This window comes from Lepisosteus platostomus, chromosome 4 (genome assembly GCF_059453375.1).
Source record: "Lepisosteus platostomus isolate fLepPlt1 chromosome 4, fLepPlt1.hap1, whole genome shotgun sequence".
Lineage (NCBI taxonomy): Eukaryota > Metazoa > Chordata > Actinopteri > Semionotiformes > Lepisosteidae > Lepisosteus > Lepisosteus platostomus.
The window spans coordinates 23,403,646-23,421,694 of record NC_142614.1 but is presented as its reverse complement, the minus strand read 5'-3'; the positions used below and the strand labels follow the sequence as shown (position 1 = coordinate 23,421,694).

The 18,049-nt window shown below is 38.2% G+C and overlaps 1 protein-coding gene across 11 annotated transcripts in view; it reads right to left on the bottom strand.

Annotated features, from left to right (window-relative positions):
- Window positions 1-2,418: 2,418 nt before the first annotated feature.
- bdp1 (BDP1 general transcription factor IIIB subunit) overlaps window positions 2,419-18,049 on the bottom strand; it is a 38,332-nt gene continuing 22,701 nt past the window's right edge. For 8 of the 11 annotated variants that reach the window (XM_088629077.1, XM_088629079.1, XM_088629078.1 and 5 more), the window contains 18 exons: window positions 17,718-17,877; window positions 16,601-16,794; window positions 16,102-16,258; window positions 15,268-15,443; window positions 14,800-14,965; window positions 13,661-13,839; window positions 13,231-13,381; window positions 12,502-12,677; window positions 12,200-12,350; window positions 11,538-11,730; window positions 11,132-11,198; window positions 9,054-9,255; window positions 8,191-8,443; window positions 7,525-7,558; window positions 6,946-7,074; window positions 5,653-5,995; window positions 4,215-4,458; window positions 2,419-3,471 (listed from right to left, as the gene is read on the bottom strand). In XM_088629077.1, coding sequence (XP_088485203.1) covers window positions 3,310-3,471; window positions 4,215-4,458; window positions 5,653-5,995; window positions 6,946-7,074; window positions 7,525-7,558; window positions 8,191-8,443; window positions 9,054-9,255; window positions 11,132-11,198; window positions 11,538-11,730; window positions 12,200-12,350; window positions 12,502-12,677; window positions 13,231-13,381; window positions 13,661-13,839; window positions 14,800-14,965; window positions 15,268-15,443; window positions 16,102-16,258; window positions 16,601-16,794; window positions 17,718-17,877 — 3,137 coding nt within the window. In that variant the 3' untranslated portion in view covers window positions 2,419-3,309. The remainder of the gene's footprint in view (window positions 3,472-4,214; window positions 4,459-5,652; window positions 5,996-6,945; window positions 7,075-7,524; window positions 7,559-8,190; window positions 8,444-9,053; window positions 9,256-11,131; window positions 11,199-11,537; window positions 11,731-12,199; window positions 12,351-12,501; window positions 12,678-13,230; window positions 13,382-13,660; window positions 13,840-14,799; window positions 14,966-15,267; window positions 15,444-16,101; window positions 16,259-16,600; window positions 16,795-17,717; window positions 17,878-18,049) is intronic. The other 3 variants (XM_088629073.1, XM_088629081.1, XM_088629074.1) reach the window with 3 other exon arrangements.

Below are 18,049 nucleotides of genomic sequence, written 5' to 3'. Positions count from 1 at the left end.
GTTTACAGTATAGTCTCCCCATCACTATACTGGGGCATTAGGACCCACATGGACTGCAGGGTGAGCACCCCCTGCTGGCCCCACTAACACCTCTTCCAGCAGCAACCTTAGTTTTTCCCCGGAGGTCTAACATCCAGGTACTGGCCAGGCTCACACCTGCTGAGCTTCAGTGGGTTGCCAGTTGTGAGTTGCATGGTGATATGGCTGCTGGCTGTACATGATTAACTTTGTGTGACACTCAGGACAATATACCAGTAATGCCTGATTCTGAAAAATTGGTACTTTCACAGAGCTAAGAGTACTTTCTCTGCCCTAATAATATGGATCAAAAAGAATTGTAACAATTCCTTGCATTTATATTTCAATTTTCATCCCAGAGCAGTCTGTATATAACAACAGCATCTACAACAGTTCAAGGGGAAAAGAGAGAGAAATTTCCACCTGTTATCTTACTATGAATGACTTAAAAAAATGTGGAGCAAAAATTAATCTTTTTTTTCAGTAAGTGCAAAGATCTTCAAAGAACTGTAACTATATTTAAGAACTTAAGTCCTTTACATAATTGATGTTTCTCTTTTACATATTACCAGCAAAATCCAAGAGTTTAGGTACAGTACAGATTTAAAGTTTTGATTCCCAAGATGCAGACATTTCAAAAGCAAGAATATCAAAATCCAAGCACTTACCTATCCTATAATATGAATGTGTTCATAATGCACAATGAACATTTGTCCTTCATGAGGAGAAAAGCATAATAATTAAAAATAAGGTACAGTAAACAGCAATCCTGCATCAGTGTAACTTAAAAGCAATCCACCAATCTTCTGAATATGGCATTACATTCTTTAGATATCTATAACGTTTTCTACTTCTTTCATAAAGTACTGTATGCCAGATATGAGCATTTAAAAAACAGCTTATGTAATGCAAACCAAGAAGTACCATTATAGTAACACTACAAATGTGCTGAGTGGACAAAAGAAAAATACAGTATGTGTGGTTACTCTAAATACAGTAGACTAACTACACACACCTGAATTACAAAATTAAGAGGCACCCTTAAAACAATGGTTAGAGATAAATAAAAAGATTAGATAATCTAATGAATATCTCTACTCATTAGAAACGAACAATCTCTAACATGAAATTAACAATGCTACGAGTTGACTTTCATTCAAACATATTCAGGACTGGAATGCATTTTATTGTAGGAAGCCTTTCAATTGCTTGGAAACAGATCTATAAAGATTGCTCTGCTCTGAAATATTAATTACCTGTTAAATATTTATCAGTTTGAATGCTTTCAAGTTACTGAACAAACCTGTTTCTTATCTATCAGTTATCAGAAGCACATCAGGAAAAACTAGGCTAAGGGCATGATCAATTAACACTTCACAGCACAGGATAAAAAGTTTTTGATGAGGAAAAAAAACAGAAGGGTCATCATTGAGAGTTACATTTTCTTAAGACAATTTCTTAATCTCTGCAGGAATCCCAAGACAGTCCAGTTCTTTTAGTAGGCATAATGGATTTGACATGCATATCCAATATTTGCCTTAAGCACAACACCTAAGCACAGTTCAAAAACAACAAAACTTTGGTAGAAATATGAATCACTTCTAGTTTTCATCATTGTAACTAAGTGTACACTGTAAATGTACAAAATGAAAGAAGCTAGTCAAATCAGTGCTTTTGCAGCACTTAATAAACAAGAATAGGTCACCCTAAATTAGTCTTTCTTCAAGTGATTCCAGTTTATCAGATTGATTTCTCTACACATGTATAAATCTGACCAGCTAGATGTTAAACGTTTGGTGGAATAGTATTAGGTTTTTATCTCACAACTGTATTCTAGAAAAATGGAGAAATCAGAAGTAATGGACTTCATACCACAGCATAACATTTTAAAATTATATATTGTACTTATGTATACTTTTCTTTAATTGCCAATTAGTTTTGTTGCTCAACTTTTCATAAAATAGGAGGATTCCATCCTCCTATTTGTAGTATAATTAGAATTCAATCTGGGGTTTCAATATATAAGTCTTCAACTCCGCATGAATCCACATTACTTATTTGGATGAATCAGTGTTTAGGAAGATATAACTTATTTTAAACGACTTTAGACAATAGTTCTGTTAAAACTACAACTCTCATGGCAGCATGACAAGTGAAGAGGAAATAAATTCTATGAAACATGCAATGTCAGACCATTAAGTTCTGTTCAGGCTACTGCTTAGGTAATCCTTGGCAATATTGACGAAGTCCAGATTTAAATCAGTGATTTATAGGCTCAACCTGCTCTCTGAGCCACTCATGAATTCCTGCATTTGTGTCTTCTTTGAACTTAATTTTGGGATAATGGATCCTGCTGTCTTCAAAAAACAATTGGGAAAAAAAGATACAGGAATTTCAGAGAACCCTTAAAATTGAATTTATTCTCTATTTTTCTCATGATGATGTTTTACTTCAAATTATTAAAACACTAAAATGAAATAAAGTGTAGTCAAACCCTAAAACCTTTTTTCCTTTGCAAGAGTTACAGGATTTACAGGAAGAGGTAGGGATGAGACCGCAATTCCAAGTTATAAAGAATGCATTTTTAATAAAACAAAAGTGTCTGGAAAATATAAATATAAAAGCTAGCCTTTCAGATGACTTCAAACTCTAAAAGGCTTTATTTGCTACACTGATAAATATTCCAGCCCTTTCAGATCAATCTAAATATTTAACATTTCTAATATTTACATAAACCTTTGAATACCAACAAACCAAAATATTAGAATTGCACTTTAATCTGTTCTTTAGAAGCATTCAACAGATATGAAGATTTGTTAGAATTTATTCAAGTTCTATAATTGCCTGATTAAAATAATGTAGAAGAGAAAAAAAGAGAGCACTCAAAGGCCAATTGGAGATGAAGGATTACCTATGTTATTTCCCTGTACTCTGAATAATCATACCAGAACAGAATACAGCACATTATTGTTAAAACCTTCACTAACTGGATTTATGGGAATCAATGGAATATGACGGGTATAAATTTCCACAGTTGCAGATATGGACGTGAAAATTTCTCTTCCAAGTAGAATGACCTGTTCAGGTAAATTTTGAAGCAAGGTTTGAAATCGCATTTCATCTTACACTGTGACAAAAGAACAGCTGCATTAACTTGCAAGATAAACTGTGGTTTGGATCCAGCACTGATGCAAAGTCCTTCTGCAGTCTTGATGAAGGAGGTCTGTTTGAACAAATAAATAACGATGACAGTTTTGTCACTGTCAGCCTGTACTTTTGCCTTTGCCAGTTTCAATCTGGCTCGTCTACCTCTGTAAAGATGTCACTGAAGAAATACTCTGAGACCTTAGTTGGTTCTTCATCAGTGTTCGAACTGTCAACACAGAGGACCTCATTTGGCGGTTGTGGCGGAGATTCTAAAGTCCTGGTTTTGAAGCCTGGAGTACAGGTTGACTGAAAGAAATAACATAAATTACTTAAGCTGTTTAGAATTTGGAAAACGATGAACACACATCTTTATAGTAGCCCCAACACAGAGACATGGGCTGAATCCATCGATGGAAATTAAGTAAAGCTAGAACCACACTGAAGCACATGAAGGAGTGTGAATGTAGGAAACGAAGTGTGATCCTTATGGATGGCAAATCCATTTATTGTACATGCTGTAAACAACAGTTTAAGATCTTGTCTGAATGTTCCTTTTAAACTGAGCAACAAATCCACCACTTTTTGGTACGAATACCCTGAGGATAAGGAGGACAGAGAAGAAGGGAGAACTAAACCAGGACGGAAGGACAATCCAAGACATTGAAGGAGAAGCTCGTGATATTTCTTGATACGAAAATACTATCACTGTGCAAATGTCTTGAAACCTTGGCTCCTGAAACAGCTCAGGAGTCGGCCTGCCAAAAGCTCTTGTGAAGGAGGAAAGCCATACTGTACTTCTTACTGGCTGCCTTAACCATGTCAAGCTCTTTTCAGAGAGTACTTAGTCTTGATTTTACATGCCAATGACAGCACGCTGTATATAGTTTACCAAAGCCCAGACAGGTCTGAGCTTATGAAGGTGGTGCTACAGACCTGATGTGAATACAGGTGAAAATAAAAACTCCACGTTAACTTCAGAAAGTTAAGAACTTAAGAAAGTGGAAGAAAAGGTATTACAAATATATACTGTAAAATCTACATTCCCTTACCTGTGGTGAAAGCTCGCTTTGAAATGCCCAAGCCTGTGATCTTCTACCGGGTGGGCTATCACTGGAGGAATTTGACGAGCTCTTCATAGCAGCTACAACAGCAGTCCTTTTCCTTCTCTCCATCCCAGAGGTATTAATCTGAGGTTTGTGTGTTGCAGTTCTGCAAGTCTTGGGGACACTAGGAGACGTAGGGGTACTTTTCTCCGAAATAAAAGACAAAAATCCTCTAGGTTTTCTCCCAGGCCTTCAAACAAGAAAAATAATAAATTGGCATACTATAGCTACTTATGAAATGTAATTAGCCATCCGCACTTGCAAAGCATGTTTAAAGCAATTGGTATTACATCAGAATTATGTGCCTCTTGGGCCTAATTCTAATTTTTACTACATAAAATTGACTACCTATTGGAATTCAGTCCGCCCTCGAAGGAAACTCTGTGGTGCTGTGAGAGTAGTGGTGTGCACACCATGAGCAGGGACAACGGTAACTATAGGATACATTATATCTTGGCAGGCCAGATCTGGACCACAGGCCCTATGGTTGGCACCTCTATTACAGATAATCAGATGGATTGAGAATGGTCTGCTCTGTGTCATGGCACAGCATGGTGTGCCTTCAGACATTAATGGAAGAGTACCATGTTTCACAGTCAGCAGTTTTGCCATGATAAAACGACTGTGCACTTCAAGGCAAATCAGGTGAGATACTGAAATAAGTTGTTCATAACATTAACAATGATAATAATAATTGCTTACACTTATATAGCTCTTTTCTGGACACTCCACTCAAAGCGCTTTACAGGTAATGGGGTCTCCCCTCCACCACCACCAATGTGCAGCATCCACCTGGATGATGCGACAGCAGCCATAGTGCTCACCACACATCAGCTATCAGTGGGGAGGAGAGCAGAGAGTAATGAAGCCAATTCATAGATGGGGATTATTAGGAGGCCATGATTGGTTAGGGCCAATGGGAAATTTGGCCAGGATGCTGGGGTTACACCCCTACTCTTTTTGAGAAACGCCCTGGGATTTTTAATGACCACAGAGAGTCAGGTTTTACGTCTCATCCGAAGGATGGCACCTGTTTACAGTATAGTGTCCCCATCACTATACTGGGGCATTAGGACACACGTGGACCACAGGGTGAGCGCCCCCTGCTGGCCCCACTAACACCTCTTCCAGCAGCAACCTTAGTTTTTTTTCCCCAGGAGGTCTCCCATCCAGGTACTGACCAGGCTCACACCTGCTGAGCTTCAGTGGGTTGCCAGTTGTGAGTTGCAGGGTGATATGGCTGCTGGCCATGATGTGCTCGGGCTGGTGATGTGTAGGTTTGTGGGGAGGGAGGCAGTGTACTGTGGGATGGGGAAAGTTTGAGCAGCTCTGGTCTACAGGATTAGGACACTGGATTAACAGCATCGTTCCCCTGATTTCTCACCTTATCAATGGAGCACCAGAGGGTGACGGCTTTATGTGTAGGTTGGAGGATGGATTCTCTTCTCCACTGCTGCTCTCTGTTGTATCTCTTTCAGCAGACGTTAAGCTGTCCTGGTTTGAGGGTACTTCTCTGCCCCAGTGACGCTGTGGGGGCACTTCTGCAGCGGACGGCTGTGACTCCCCTGTGAGGCCCAGAGCCCCCTCGGGCCTGGGGTCTTCACACTGCGTTGTCTGGACTCGGGATGGGGGATCCTCCTGCGCTGGCAAGGTCTCAGATTTTCCTCGGCCCTCTGCGCGCTCCACAGGTTTCCTTTTTGAAGTGTTGGGTTTTACTTGTAGCTTTCCTGAAATGACGCACAGAAGAATAATTACTGTCATCTTACCCCACCAGCCAAGCTTAAATGATTTTTAATGCCAGTACACTCACTTGCCAAAACATTACGAGCACACTGTCAATTTCATCACCCTGAGCAAGGCCCTTAACCCCAACTGCTCCAGGGGCGCCGTACAATGGCTGACCCTGCGCTCTGACCCCAAGCATCTCTCCCTGTCTGTGTGTCTGTGTCTCATGGAGAGCAAGCTGGGGTATGCGAAAAGACGAATTCCTAATGCAAGAAATTGTATAGGGCTAATAAAGCAACATTATTATTATTATTATATGTGTGGCTGGAATAAAAAGCACGAGACACTTCCAACATAGACATCCACATCAAACTCTAGATCTCACTAGCATTGAAAATCACCTTTATCACCTCAATTAAGATAACCCTGCTAGAAGGATTGGATAGGAGAGGGTAGCAAATGTAAGCTATTTTGACATGCATGTGTGTAGTAAAGTTTATTTGCTTACTTGATCCAAAGATTTTCTTTAATGATTTAAGCGAAAGTTCCCAGTACATCATCTTCAGAAACGTGGCATGGTAGGTTCCATACACCTCCCGCCCCTTGTGTAAAAAGTGTTTACTTTCCTCAGCTAGGAAAATCATTTTTTGTAAAAAGAATGGTTGCTGTATGGAACAGGTTTTTTAAGACCTTTCCACTGGAGCCTTCAAAAATATATTTTTCATCACTGTGTCTGATGAGGTGAGATACAATACTTTCTGTAGAACCACCACAGAATGTAGAGAAAGCATTTTAAATCGAAACATATAAAAAAAGTAATGGGAAAGTAGTTCATCCAGAAATCTGGATGAGTTTTGACACCCATGGCACTCGATTTGCCACTGTACAAACAAAAGTTGACTTAGAAGGCAAGGGCTGCTGTACTTTACACAACCAGCTTTTAGCTACTCACCTCTTCTTGTCCTTACTGGCAGTTTCCTCTTCTTTTGTGTTCCTTCATCACTTGTTCCCTCTGTCCCAGCACCTACTGATTCAGATGATTCTACCACAGGCTCCAGGGTCAGCCTGACATAACCTTCAGCTTTAAGAAAACAGCCCGATATGAAGTTTGACACTGGAGATGCATTACAGTATTTAAAAGAGATTTTGTTGCAAGAAACATCAGGTCATTTGGAGCTATAAGTGTCAGTTAGCAAGTATTTTCTGTGTGCTATTAAAAATATTTTTTATTCAGGGACAAACTATCACCTTTCAGCCAACTGAAGATATGAGTTCGAGATCTAAGAAGCTGTAAGTTTCAATGTCAACATCTTATAAAATATTGTTCATTTTTTCGTTTTCTCTTCTGTATCTTACTCTAGCCTCCTATAAACTGTTAAAATATTTACAGAATACTGTAACACTTTAATTTTGTCATCACTGCTACTGTGGTTTAAGATATTTATTTTTCACAGCTTGAGGAACAAGTTTCAGATTTATTTCAATAATAGGTAAAGCATATTCAATAACCAAACAAAATAACGTATCTCACCACATGAATGTGCAGGGCTCTCCATACTGTGTTTCTGTAAAACAAAAACAAAAAAGTTAAGTGCACAACAAAAAAATGTGACAAGAAAAATCTTTTTTTATGATACAACAGAAAACACGAAGAATGTCCACACAACATTTAATCACCATTTAAAGAATAACAGACTCTGCACTGAAAGTTTTATCTTTGATTCAGACCTTTTTTCTCTGTTGAAGATCAAGCTCTAAGATCAGCAGCATATCTCTGAAACTAGATGCCCAAACCCATTAGAAACTCTGTGACTGTCAACATTTGTAAACCTCTTAAAATCTATCTTTTCTCCTCAGCTTTTAATAATTAATGTACTTTCACGCTTGGTTTTACTGGTTCACCACTCATTTGAATAAATATACAACAAGGAAATATGAGTGAAATATTGGTCAAGTGTTAATACTGTAGATTGGGACTGTTGTTTCAGATTCAAAGTTAACAATAAGTAGATCTTAATAACCCAGACATGGTAGCTAGATTTTAGAGCCCACAAATATAATCTGAACAAACATAATAACAAAAATGGTACTTTCTTTAAATGCAAAGTCCTTTGAGATGGATTATTTTGCACAAGTTTTGTACTGCAAGAATGCAGAAATTCTGTATACATTTAAATAAAGGGAACTGTTGCCTTACCACGGCAGTGGTATCTGTTGTTTCTTGAGATGGCCCTTCAGGATTATCCTCATTACAGAGGCTTCCAGTTTCCAGTTCATCAGCAACAGACAAGGTCCGTTGTTGTGTTGGAGTCCACATTTCCATACCTCTGCCCTGCTGTTCGCTGGAGGCTGGCTGCGGGATATACCTGCCAGCTGGGTCTGACAGACTCCCACACCCAGGTTTTGCCATCTTTGGATCTTCGGCCGTTTCCACGGATACCTGACCGCAACTGTAACGGGGACAAAATATTTTGAGGTAACCTCTACAACGGAAACACTACAGATTGTCACGAGACGGGCAATTTTACTTCACTGATGATGTGGTGTTGCAGCAGTAATCCCGCTCAGGATGCGAGGTGCAGCACGTTTACAACACATTTGATTTCTGAGCTTGGTTGACGAGTCAATGATCTGGCCCTACTACATGTAGGATTATGACTGAATGCCATATGAATATAATTATTATTTATAATAATAACAATACTTTTTTAGTGAGTAATGTAATGTCTGTGCACTTAATTAACTCTTTTCCCTTCTATTACCTTCAGTTTTAAGTCTGTAAGTGCTCTCAACAAGGCAGGTTGGCAAATTCCTTAGTAGATGTAATAAAAAAAGAGACTTAAGTACCTGTAACAACTTGCTTACTGTAAAAATGCTAACACATTCAAAATGGGCCTGTAATAGGGCTGCCATTACTAGTCTTTTAATTCCATCTAGGGCAGTTTAAATTTACCTGATAATTAAAACCAATGATCGGAAAATGTCTTCAATGACTGAGGATCTTGAAATCAAGACTGCTCAGATTGTTTTGAACTTTTGAATAATTTTTCTTCATCTCACCTGTGAAATGGCGGCACTCCTAGGAGTTTTGCAGGGACAGGCTCCACGAACACAGGTAGTGGCATTAGTGCATCTGAAGCTACGCCCATGGCACCAGTGCCCTCTTCGTACATGTTAATTGAACTTGGAGGGATTTCAAACAACGTCAATATGATGGTTTGCTCCTGTTGAGGAACTTCTGCTGTCTGTCTGTCAGAGGCCCCTAGAAAAGAACAGTTACATCCAGTTAAGTGATTTAGCCACACAGCTCTGTAATTGCACAACCTCTATCCTGAAATTTTATGCATTTATGTCTTAGCATTATGTTTACTTTAAAAAGAACCATAGTTTCTAATAAAAAGACATGTCAAGGTTCTGTACAAAACAATATAAAGTAGACTTAGGCGGGGGTTATGGATTTTGAATAGCACATAAAGCAAAACTTGCATACAGTCAAATTTTACCCTCTAGCCCAGTGGTTCTCAAACTTTTTGGACCAAGTACCACCCCTAATCCAACCAAAGCATCCAAGTACCACCTACAAGTCATCATCTCATAGGAACCCCAGAAATTCTCAATGACCAACATGAACGCGCGTGCACACACACTCACACATACATATAATAAATATTATATTAAAAAACTTTATTTGATATAGCGCCTTTTAAGGTGGCTTCTCAAAGTGTTTTACAGAAAAAAAACATTAACAACAACTAATAAAAAAGCACCATTTCAGTGAGAGGGGTGAGCCTGTTTAGTTGAGCAAAGCATAGGTGAATTAATTTTTCGAGCCTTGATACAATTCACAACAGAGTCTAACAGAAATTAAATCGTCAGGCATTTTCTTGATGGCAAAGGTCTCGCGGTGGATGTTGTAATGCGTACATTAATTTCTGGAGCAACCTCTTTAATTCGTGCAACTACACCGTTATGTCAGCTTGTCATTGCTCTAGCACCGTCTGTACAAACTTAGACGCATTTTATCCAGTCGAGGCCATTCTCTCCAATAAATTCATTCAGAAGCTGAAATATTTGCTCTCCTGTAGTTCCTGTAGTTCCTGTAGACTTTCTGTTCTGTAGTACAGAACAGAAAGTCTTCATGGGACATACCCTCAAACTCGTATCTAACGTAAAAGAGCAAATTGACCAAATCGACTACAGACTCATCTAATTGCAGTGAAAAACATCTGCTCATCTTAACGCGCTCTACAAGTGTACTTTTGATATAACCCTTCATTTCAATAATTCTATGAATGACTGTGTCTTTCACGGGGAGGGGGGCAGCAGGTCGAGCTGTTTAGCAGCCTTTTCTCCACACATAATACGTGTCAGCTCTTTTGCCAACGGTAAATAAGGTTCTTCAAAAATAGTGTAGCTTACCTGCTTTAGCAATCCGCAAGCCTGCATTTTTCCGCGTTTCCGTTTTTATTTCCGTATTTATTTAAAGTTTTTATTTCATGTGCATGGGAGTGAAACAGAGACGCTTGGTGTATTTTTCTCAAATCAGAACAGTTCTTAAATATTTTTCTGTTATCACGCTTTCGTTCGCGTTTGCATTTTTCCAAAATCACGCACATTCTCCTTCCTCCCTATTTGCTGGAGATACAGTAGCTTTTTTAAAATACAATTGGTCACCTGCATCCGTAGCACGCATTCCTATAGAGTGGTATAGAATTACAGAGTATCTCGTGTCCACTGAAGTATTAGCGCGCACTGTATCGTAGTACATAGGCTGCGTATTCGACATGTATTAAAATACAAAATATGAAAACCCGTCCCGATTTTCCAGCGCACATGACACAGTTCCAGGGTCATTTGGCGTACCACCTGGAGGCACTCCACGTACCACTGCCAGTACGCGTACCACAGTTTGAGAACCACTGCTCTAGCCCTTATAAAAACTTCTGAGACCTCATGATTATTATATTTACAGAGGCAGAAAGGGTGCCTAACATAAAAACTTAAAAAAAATACCATATCAGTCAAAATTTGTCCCAATGTCAACAGAGGATTCCCAGTTATTCTGTGGTTTAAAAAGGTGCTATTCAAAGTTATGATTTTCTAAAGACAGGGAGAAATTTACATATGAATCAATGTACCTCCTGTGTCTTCTGTGGTTACAGCATTATTGACAACATCATCAACCTGGATACTCATAACTTCATCCTGTAAAGTTAATATCATATATTCATTTTCATATTTAAATATATATATATAAAGGTAATTCCTATCAACATCACATTTCATACAAGAATTAGGACGTAATTACAACATGTATTGAAATGAAAAGTGCAAGAAAGGTTTTAGGGGCTATGAACAATATAAGTACTTTAGAAGGAATTACATTTTTTGAGTTTTCATTTTACTCACATTGCCAGTATTTGCTGCATTTGCAGAGACACACTTTGCAATACAAAATAATGTTTTTCATGGGCTGGTGAGGGGAATTTGTGGCTTGCTGACATTCTTAGTGGAATCATCAGTGATACTTTCCTGTGTTCTCACCTGTGTTGTGCCAATGGCCTCTGGGGTGTCCTCTGTCTTATCTAGACTTCTTGACAAGATGCCCCTGCTCCTGGGGGATCTCCTGAGGCTGGACTCTGGGCTGCTGACTGTGGGTCTTTGATTACTGCGAGTTCTAACCTTACTTGGCTCCCGTTTGGCTGCTTCTTCAGACCGGTTTTCTTTTGCAAGTATTCTGAAAAAAAGATTTTATTTTATTCAGATTTTATGATTGTAATAGTCCTTGTTTTTGTATTCCCCATTCAATCAGACATAAAAAACTGTGCATTTAAATTTCAATAAAAAAGGGAAAAATATTTAGAAACTGGGAGTTTTTCAGCACTGACAAGATATAATGTACAATGTATTTTCATGCACAATTCCAGAACTTTTCAGGAGTGTCAGTGAGTTACAAATTGCCAATAAGCAAAAACAAACTGTAAGAAATTATGAGCCTTCTGTAAAACTGTCTGTTTTTTGCTCCTCAAAGTAAAAACCACTCACTCAGACCAATCAACATTTAACAACATAAAACAACATACAACACGTTGGCCTTATTAACCAATAACCATATTAACCATTGTAACAAAAAATATAGGTAAAATAAATTAAGTGTTGTAGGTACAAGATACACTGTGTGTTAGATAGGTAAGAGTATAACATACATATCTGCTTGCCCGTCTCCTGTGCTCTCTTCAGATGATAACTTCCTGCGACAATTGTTTCCTTCTTTTCTCAATTGGTCACAGCCAACATTCTCCACAATCATCTCTGGAGTTCCTACTTCACTGGGAGCAGTTTCACTGCAATCTTCTGCTAAAACCAAGAAAAATCAATGAATTCATTTGGGAGTAAAGTCTCTGGAATCTCCAATTACCTTGCAAAATGCCACTATTACTGTATGTACTTAATAAATAATTTAATTTTCAGTTTGCAGTACATTTTCTCCTGAACCTTCCATTCTCACCAGGCAAATGCTGTGGATCCCCACTGTGTGTTCGTGTCCGAGGGCCAGTGGCTGCTCTACTAAGGATGGGCTTGGGCTTCTGGAACTGGGCCCTTCTGAATCGAGCCCCATTCTGGGCTGAGGAGTCTGGGCCTTTGGCACTTGACTCTGCTGTGACTTCTTGTGCTTCAAGAGCTCTGGAAAACAGAAATTCATTATTTGGTCACAATTTCTAAAAAAGGAGATTTCCCCATCTTCACAAAAACCTTAATGTAGCATCAGTGCCAGAGGAGAGACTGCAACCTACTGGTCCACACCCTCTCCGTGAAACATTAGTTTTCTTTGATGCTTACAAGATCCATGTGTTTAGCTTACAAGGAGTACCTAGATCGTGTTTCCATGAACATTTAATACAATTGTAGGAATTGACCTTCGTCTTGCATCCATGTCTTGTCCTTTAAAACGTGCTAATAAAAAATACTATATAATGTAAATGTATAAATCCATGCGGTTTATCATTCCTACATTCAAGAGAAGAGAACATGAGTTTATAGAAGTAAAATCAGTTTGGATGCCTCTAGCAGAAGTCTGGAAAGTTCAGTTTCCAGAAAGTAACATGCAAAACTACTTACTACTAAAATAAGCACAAAGCATATTTAATAGTTTTACTGAAAAAAACTCAAAATAGAAGAGATGGATTCCTTACTTTTACAGCACAACACTTCAACTTTTGCCTTGCAAGAGTCTTACCTCGGCTTATCTTCCTTCTTCAAAGCTTCGTCACACGATTCCTCTTTATCACTGTGTTCCCTCAGGATTTCTTTCTCTTTGATGCAGCTTGAGTCAGATGTCTCCTCTGCAACAGATTGTTGTGGGGCAGAATCCACAGAGGCATCTGTAACTGAATTGTTGAAAGGTAAGACGGCAAAAATCATTTTTAATAGTGACTCCTACAAAAGAAAATGTTGTAATTTTATTCTTAGAAAAAGCAAAATGAGTATTTCTGGATCACAGCTTTTCAAAGACAGCCGAAATACCAGTCGTTCACACACCTCAGATTTAAAATTTACTTTAATTACTTGAAAATTACAGAAGCACTCAAGCTAAAACTGTTTAAATATTTTGTTTTTTGCTTTATCATACAGCAAGCCACTCTGCCTCCCATGTCTTTTATTCTTACCTGTATCCTTGAGTGATGCTCCACATCGGTCTGATCCTGTCTGAGGACTTCTGGCTGTCCCGCCAACGTTGGGTTTGGGTTTTGGGAACCTGCTCCGTCTGAATCGGGACCCACTCTGCACTGAGGAGTCTGGGCTTCTGGAACTCAACTCTGAAGTGACTTCGGGCACCTCGGAAACTCTAGAAAACAGCACTTCAATAAGGAACCATTCATTCCTGAATCAGTAGAGGTACCACTGAGAACAAGGCCTCACTTACAAGAGGGTAATGGAGAGCAATATTGGTTCATAAAAAATGTTCTCTACTTTAAGGAAGGGAAATATTGTGGTACTGTAGGAGATGTTTTCATAACTGGCTTTAGATTCTGGTGACGACACATCTGCTCTATGTTAAGGGATTTCTAATTCCATTATCAGGCTGGGACTTCAATTTGATGTTATGCCTAAAAGAAGGTGTGTACCAATGCACATTGACCTTTTAACCATAATAAATACCAATTCAGAAAGTGGCACTCTTTCCTATCACAACCACTTCAAGCAGTATCTTACCCACATACTATCTCAACAGTTTTGCTAAGCTTTTGAAATGTGATTAAATCATGTTGTACAGCTGCAAGAAATAGTCCTGAGTCCTGAATATATTTTAAAGGATATTAACAAATTCAGTAAAGGTGTTAATTTGTAACAGTGATGCGAACACTCAGCATCAAGGAACCCAATCAGACATTCCACCGTCGTATAGTCGTATTAAGATGCTATGGCCACAATTTACATTGTGAATTTAATAATATACCTTTTAAAGAGCATTTGCCTTTGTAAAATTAACACGCTACTGTATATCTCAAGATAATAATGCATGCAATATATCTTCTACAAGCACAATAAATAATAATTTAAATATCCTTTTTGATTTTATTGTAAAATATTGGCTCAAAAGTGAAGTCCTACAGTAAGACTGCATCTCTTATATAAAATATATCATATAAAATTGATTTCTAATTTTTTTCTGTACATCTTAGAAACTTCTAAGCTGCAGAGCACTTTTAAATATTTAACACTTTCTTAATAATACCAAGAATACTGACAAAATGTTAACCCCACTTTCTTGAAAAGTCTTGAATCCTCTTTCTAAATGTCCTACCTGGAGCTGTTTTCCTGTTCATGTTCAGCTGTTTCCTTCTTATCACCCTGCTCTCCAGGGACCTCATTGACCTCATTCTCTTTCATGCTGTTTAAGTCAGTCTCCTCTTGCTCGAGAGCCTGCTGTTGAACAGACTCCATAGAAGCAGCAGGCTGAACTGAATTATCTGAAGGCAAGACGGTAAGACATCTTTTTAATAATAATTTCCTACATAAAAAAAGGGCATCATCATTCTGCTTTCCGAAAGTCATGTCTGTGTTATAATAAAGAACTTGCTTGTGCTTTTGTGGACAATTTGCAATAGGAACACTCACTTTAGTAACTAAAACGAAGCTCTGAATTAGAACTCTCCTGAAATAGAACTCTCCTCACTTGTATTCATAAAAAACAAAAATACAGTTTTAAAAGGTTTTTTTTCAGTTTGTAAGTCACCCTTCCTCCTAGCCCCTCCATGTGCAGTGCTCTCACCAATGATCTTGTGTGGGGCTTTATCTTGCACCGGTATCTGAAGACCTCTGGCTGTGCTTCCCAGATTGGGTTTGGGCCTGGGGAACCTGCTCCTTCTGCTCTGAGACTTGTTTTCGGTTGGGGAGCTTTGGCATAATGCACTCATCTCTGCGCTGCCTTCAGACTCTTCAGAAACCCTAGAAAATAAGTTAATTATTTGCTTATTCACTCTATAACCATAGGAGTACAGACAGAAAGGAAAAGGGATATGCATTTAGCACTAAAAACAGCAGATCTATCTTTAAACAGAAAAGTTAGGCTGTCACTGACCCTGAGTCTCCCATGTCTTTGAAAGGAAAGGCTGAACCATTTACATGAATCAAAATGCTATTAGAGACCAAATGTGCAAGACGGGCTATGGATAGTTTTCCATTACTTAAAATGTTCTTAATGTAACTTTAAAAACTTAGGTAACACTTCTACAATAACTGAGAAAAACAAATAAATTTAATATGAAATAATACTGGCATATTGTGAATGATATATTATTTTACAGTAGTCCAATATTAAGATTACTGTAAACACGGTATTCCAAACATAGATATTTCAATCACATACATTACAATAGAAAGCCACCACTTAATTCAAGTTCATCAAAGATTTTTATTTTAATATTGAGGAAGGGCAGACTGATTAGGATTTAAAATGTTTTAAAATGTAATGTGCAATTATAATTTTACTGAATATGCTCTTTTGTTTTCTGATTCTGTTAATTTTTTAAGCCCATGGACATTTTTTCCCCCAATATATGAAACCCTGGCACAGTTTCACTTTTTTGTTTATTAGGAATCTTACCCAGGAGTGCCCTCCTGTTTCTGAGCATCTTCACCAGGTTTCTTGCTAAGAGCCGGGCCTGTTCCATCTTTGTCTTTTGAACTGTTTGAGCTAGGCTGGTGCTCTTCAGACGACAACGGCGGGACAGATGTAATGGGTGCAGGCACATCTGATCTGGCTGAAAACAAGATAGTGAAAGATATATCTGGAAATTAGATGGTGTTACAACATGAAAATGACTATTCTATGCTTCGTGAAGAGCTCTGTGAATACACAAAGTGAGAAAACAAGAACAACAATTATATTCTTGACTTTACATCCAACAGTCATGTGGGGGTGAATGCGGTGTGTTTGGTTTCTAAAGTTCATTAAAGTACTATATGTATAAAACTTTGCTCAAAAGAAAAATCTTCTTACAATAACTTACAACAATGCGACAAACACCTGAAATACACTGACATTTTCTTAATAAAAGTTTTTTATTTTACATCCCTCTGCCTTCAGTACTCAGTGTTCTCACCAGCGCTGTTCTGAGGTGCTCTGCTCGGGGCCGGTTTCGGACTATCCTGTCCTGTCTGGGGATCTCGGACTGTCCTGCCCAGATTGGGTTTAGGTCTTGGGAACCTGCTCCTTCTGAATCGACCCTCATTCTGAGCTGGCAAGCCTGGGTTTGTAGCACTCGACGCCGGTGTGACTTCAGGGGACCCAGGAACTCTGCCAAACAGCAGTTACTCACTTAGATATTATTCAGACTATTATCAATTCAAGATATCAAAATAAAGCCTTTAGGGTTTAAATAAATATCAATTTTTGCTTGTTCAAATTAGCAATCTAGCATTATATTTTTTAAACTGTTTTAAACACCCAATATAGTAATAAAAAGAATTAAAACACTTCCAAAATAAGTAGAATTATTAAAGGAGCTTCATGAGAAAATTTTGTACTGTTTTTTTACTGGCTGTACAAAATGAGAATTTCTTCAAGGCTTCACTATTCTCCACTACAGGTCTCAGTCTAATTTCTGCCCTTCATTTCTTGGTTTCCAGTTGCGTTATTTTGTGCTCCATTTTCCCAGCTGCCATTTCTCTAATGTTAGGATTAGGTGTATTAGTGTATTAGTTATATTACAAAAGCAGCAGTAGTAGTAGTAGTATATTGTGGGCTCACTGAGCCAGTGAGTAGCTTTCAATGGGGTGGGTCTAAACAGTGAGAACAATAAATAAATACAATAAATACAATAAATTGTAGAGACAGAATGAAAGAATGTAGTAAACTGTAGTGATAAAAATGTAGTGACATCACATTTTCTTTGTTTAAAATTAAATGTTCTCAATGACCACCGAAGTTCTAAAGTTAGTGGCCTTCTTTGTGAAATACATTAAATGGCGATATGGTGCAGATGTTACATTTACTCTCTTCAATCACTTATTCAAAATCTAAGGTAAGCTGTACCTCATTCATTAAACTGTATGGACTTCTTGCAATTCTATAACTGCTCTAACTTTGGATTTTAAATCTACCTACTATTAAATAAATACAGTGAAAGTCATATTAATAATTACAATACACTATAATGAAGTCTATAGTCTTTCATACCGACACATAAATGCTATTATGTAGTTCATTAGATCTCTTACCTAGAGATGTCTTTTTCTTTCTGCACATCATCACCTGATGCCTCTGTATCACCCTGTTCTCTTGGGATGTCTTTCTCCTTGTCACTGTCTGAGACAGATTTCTCTTCGGTAGCTAAGCGTTGTGGGGCAGACTCAACAGGAGTAGGTTCAACTGACCTGTCTAAAGAAGAAATTGTGAAATGTGTTTTTCAATACCGAGTCGCTGGTAAAGAGAAAGTGCTGTATTCCATTTTATTTCATACACAAAATGCGTGTACTCTGGGCATTCATATCCTATTTAAAAATTAACTGCTTTTCTAACAGTCACATCTGAACTGTGACTGCTAAAACAC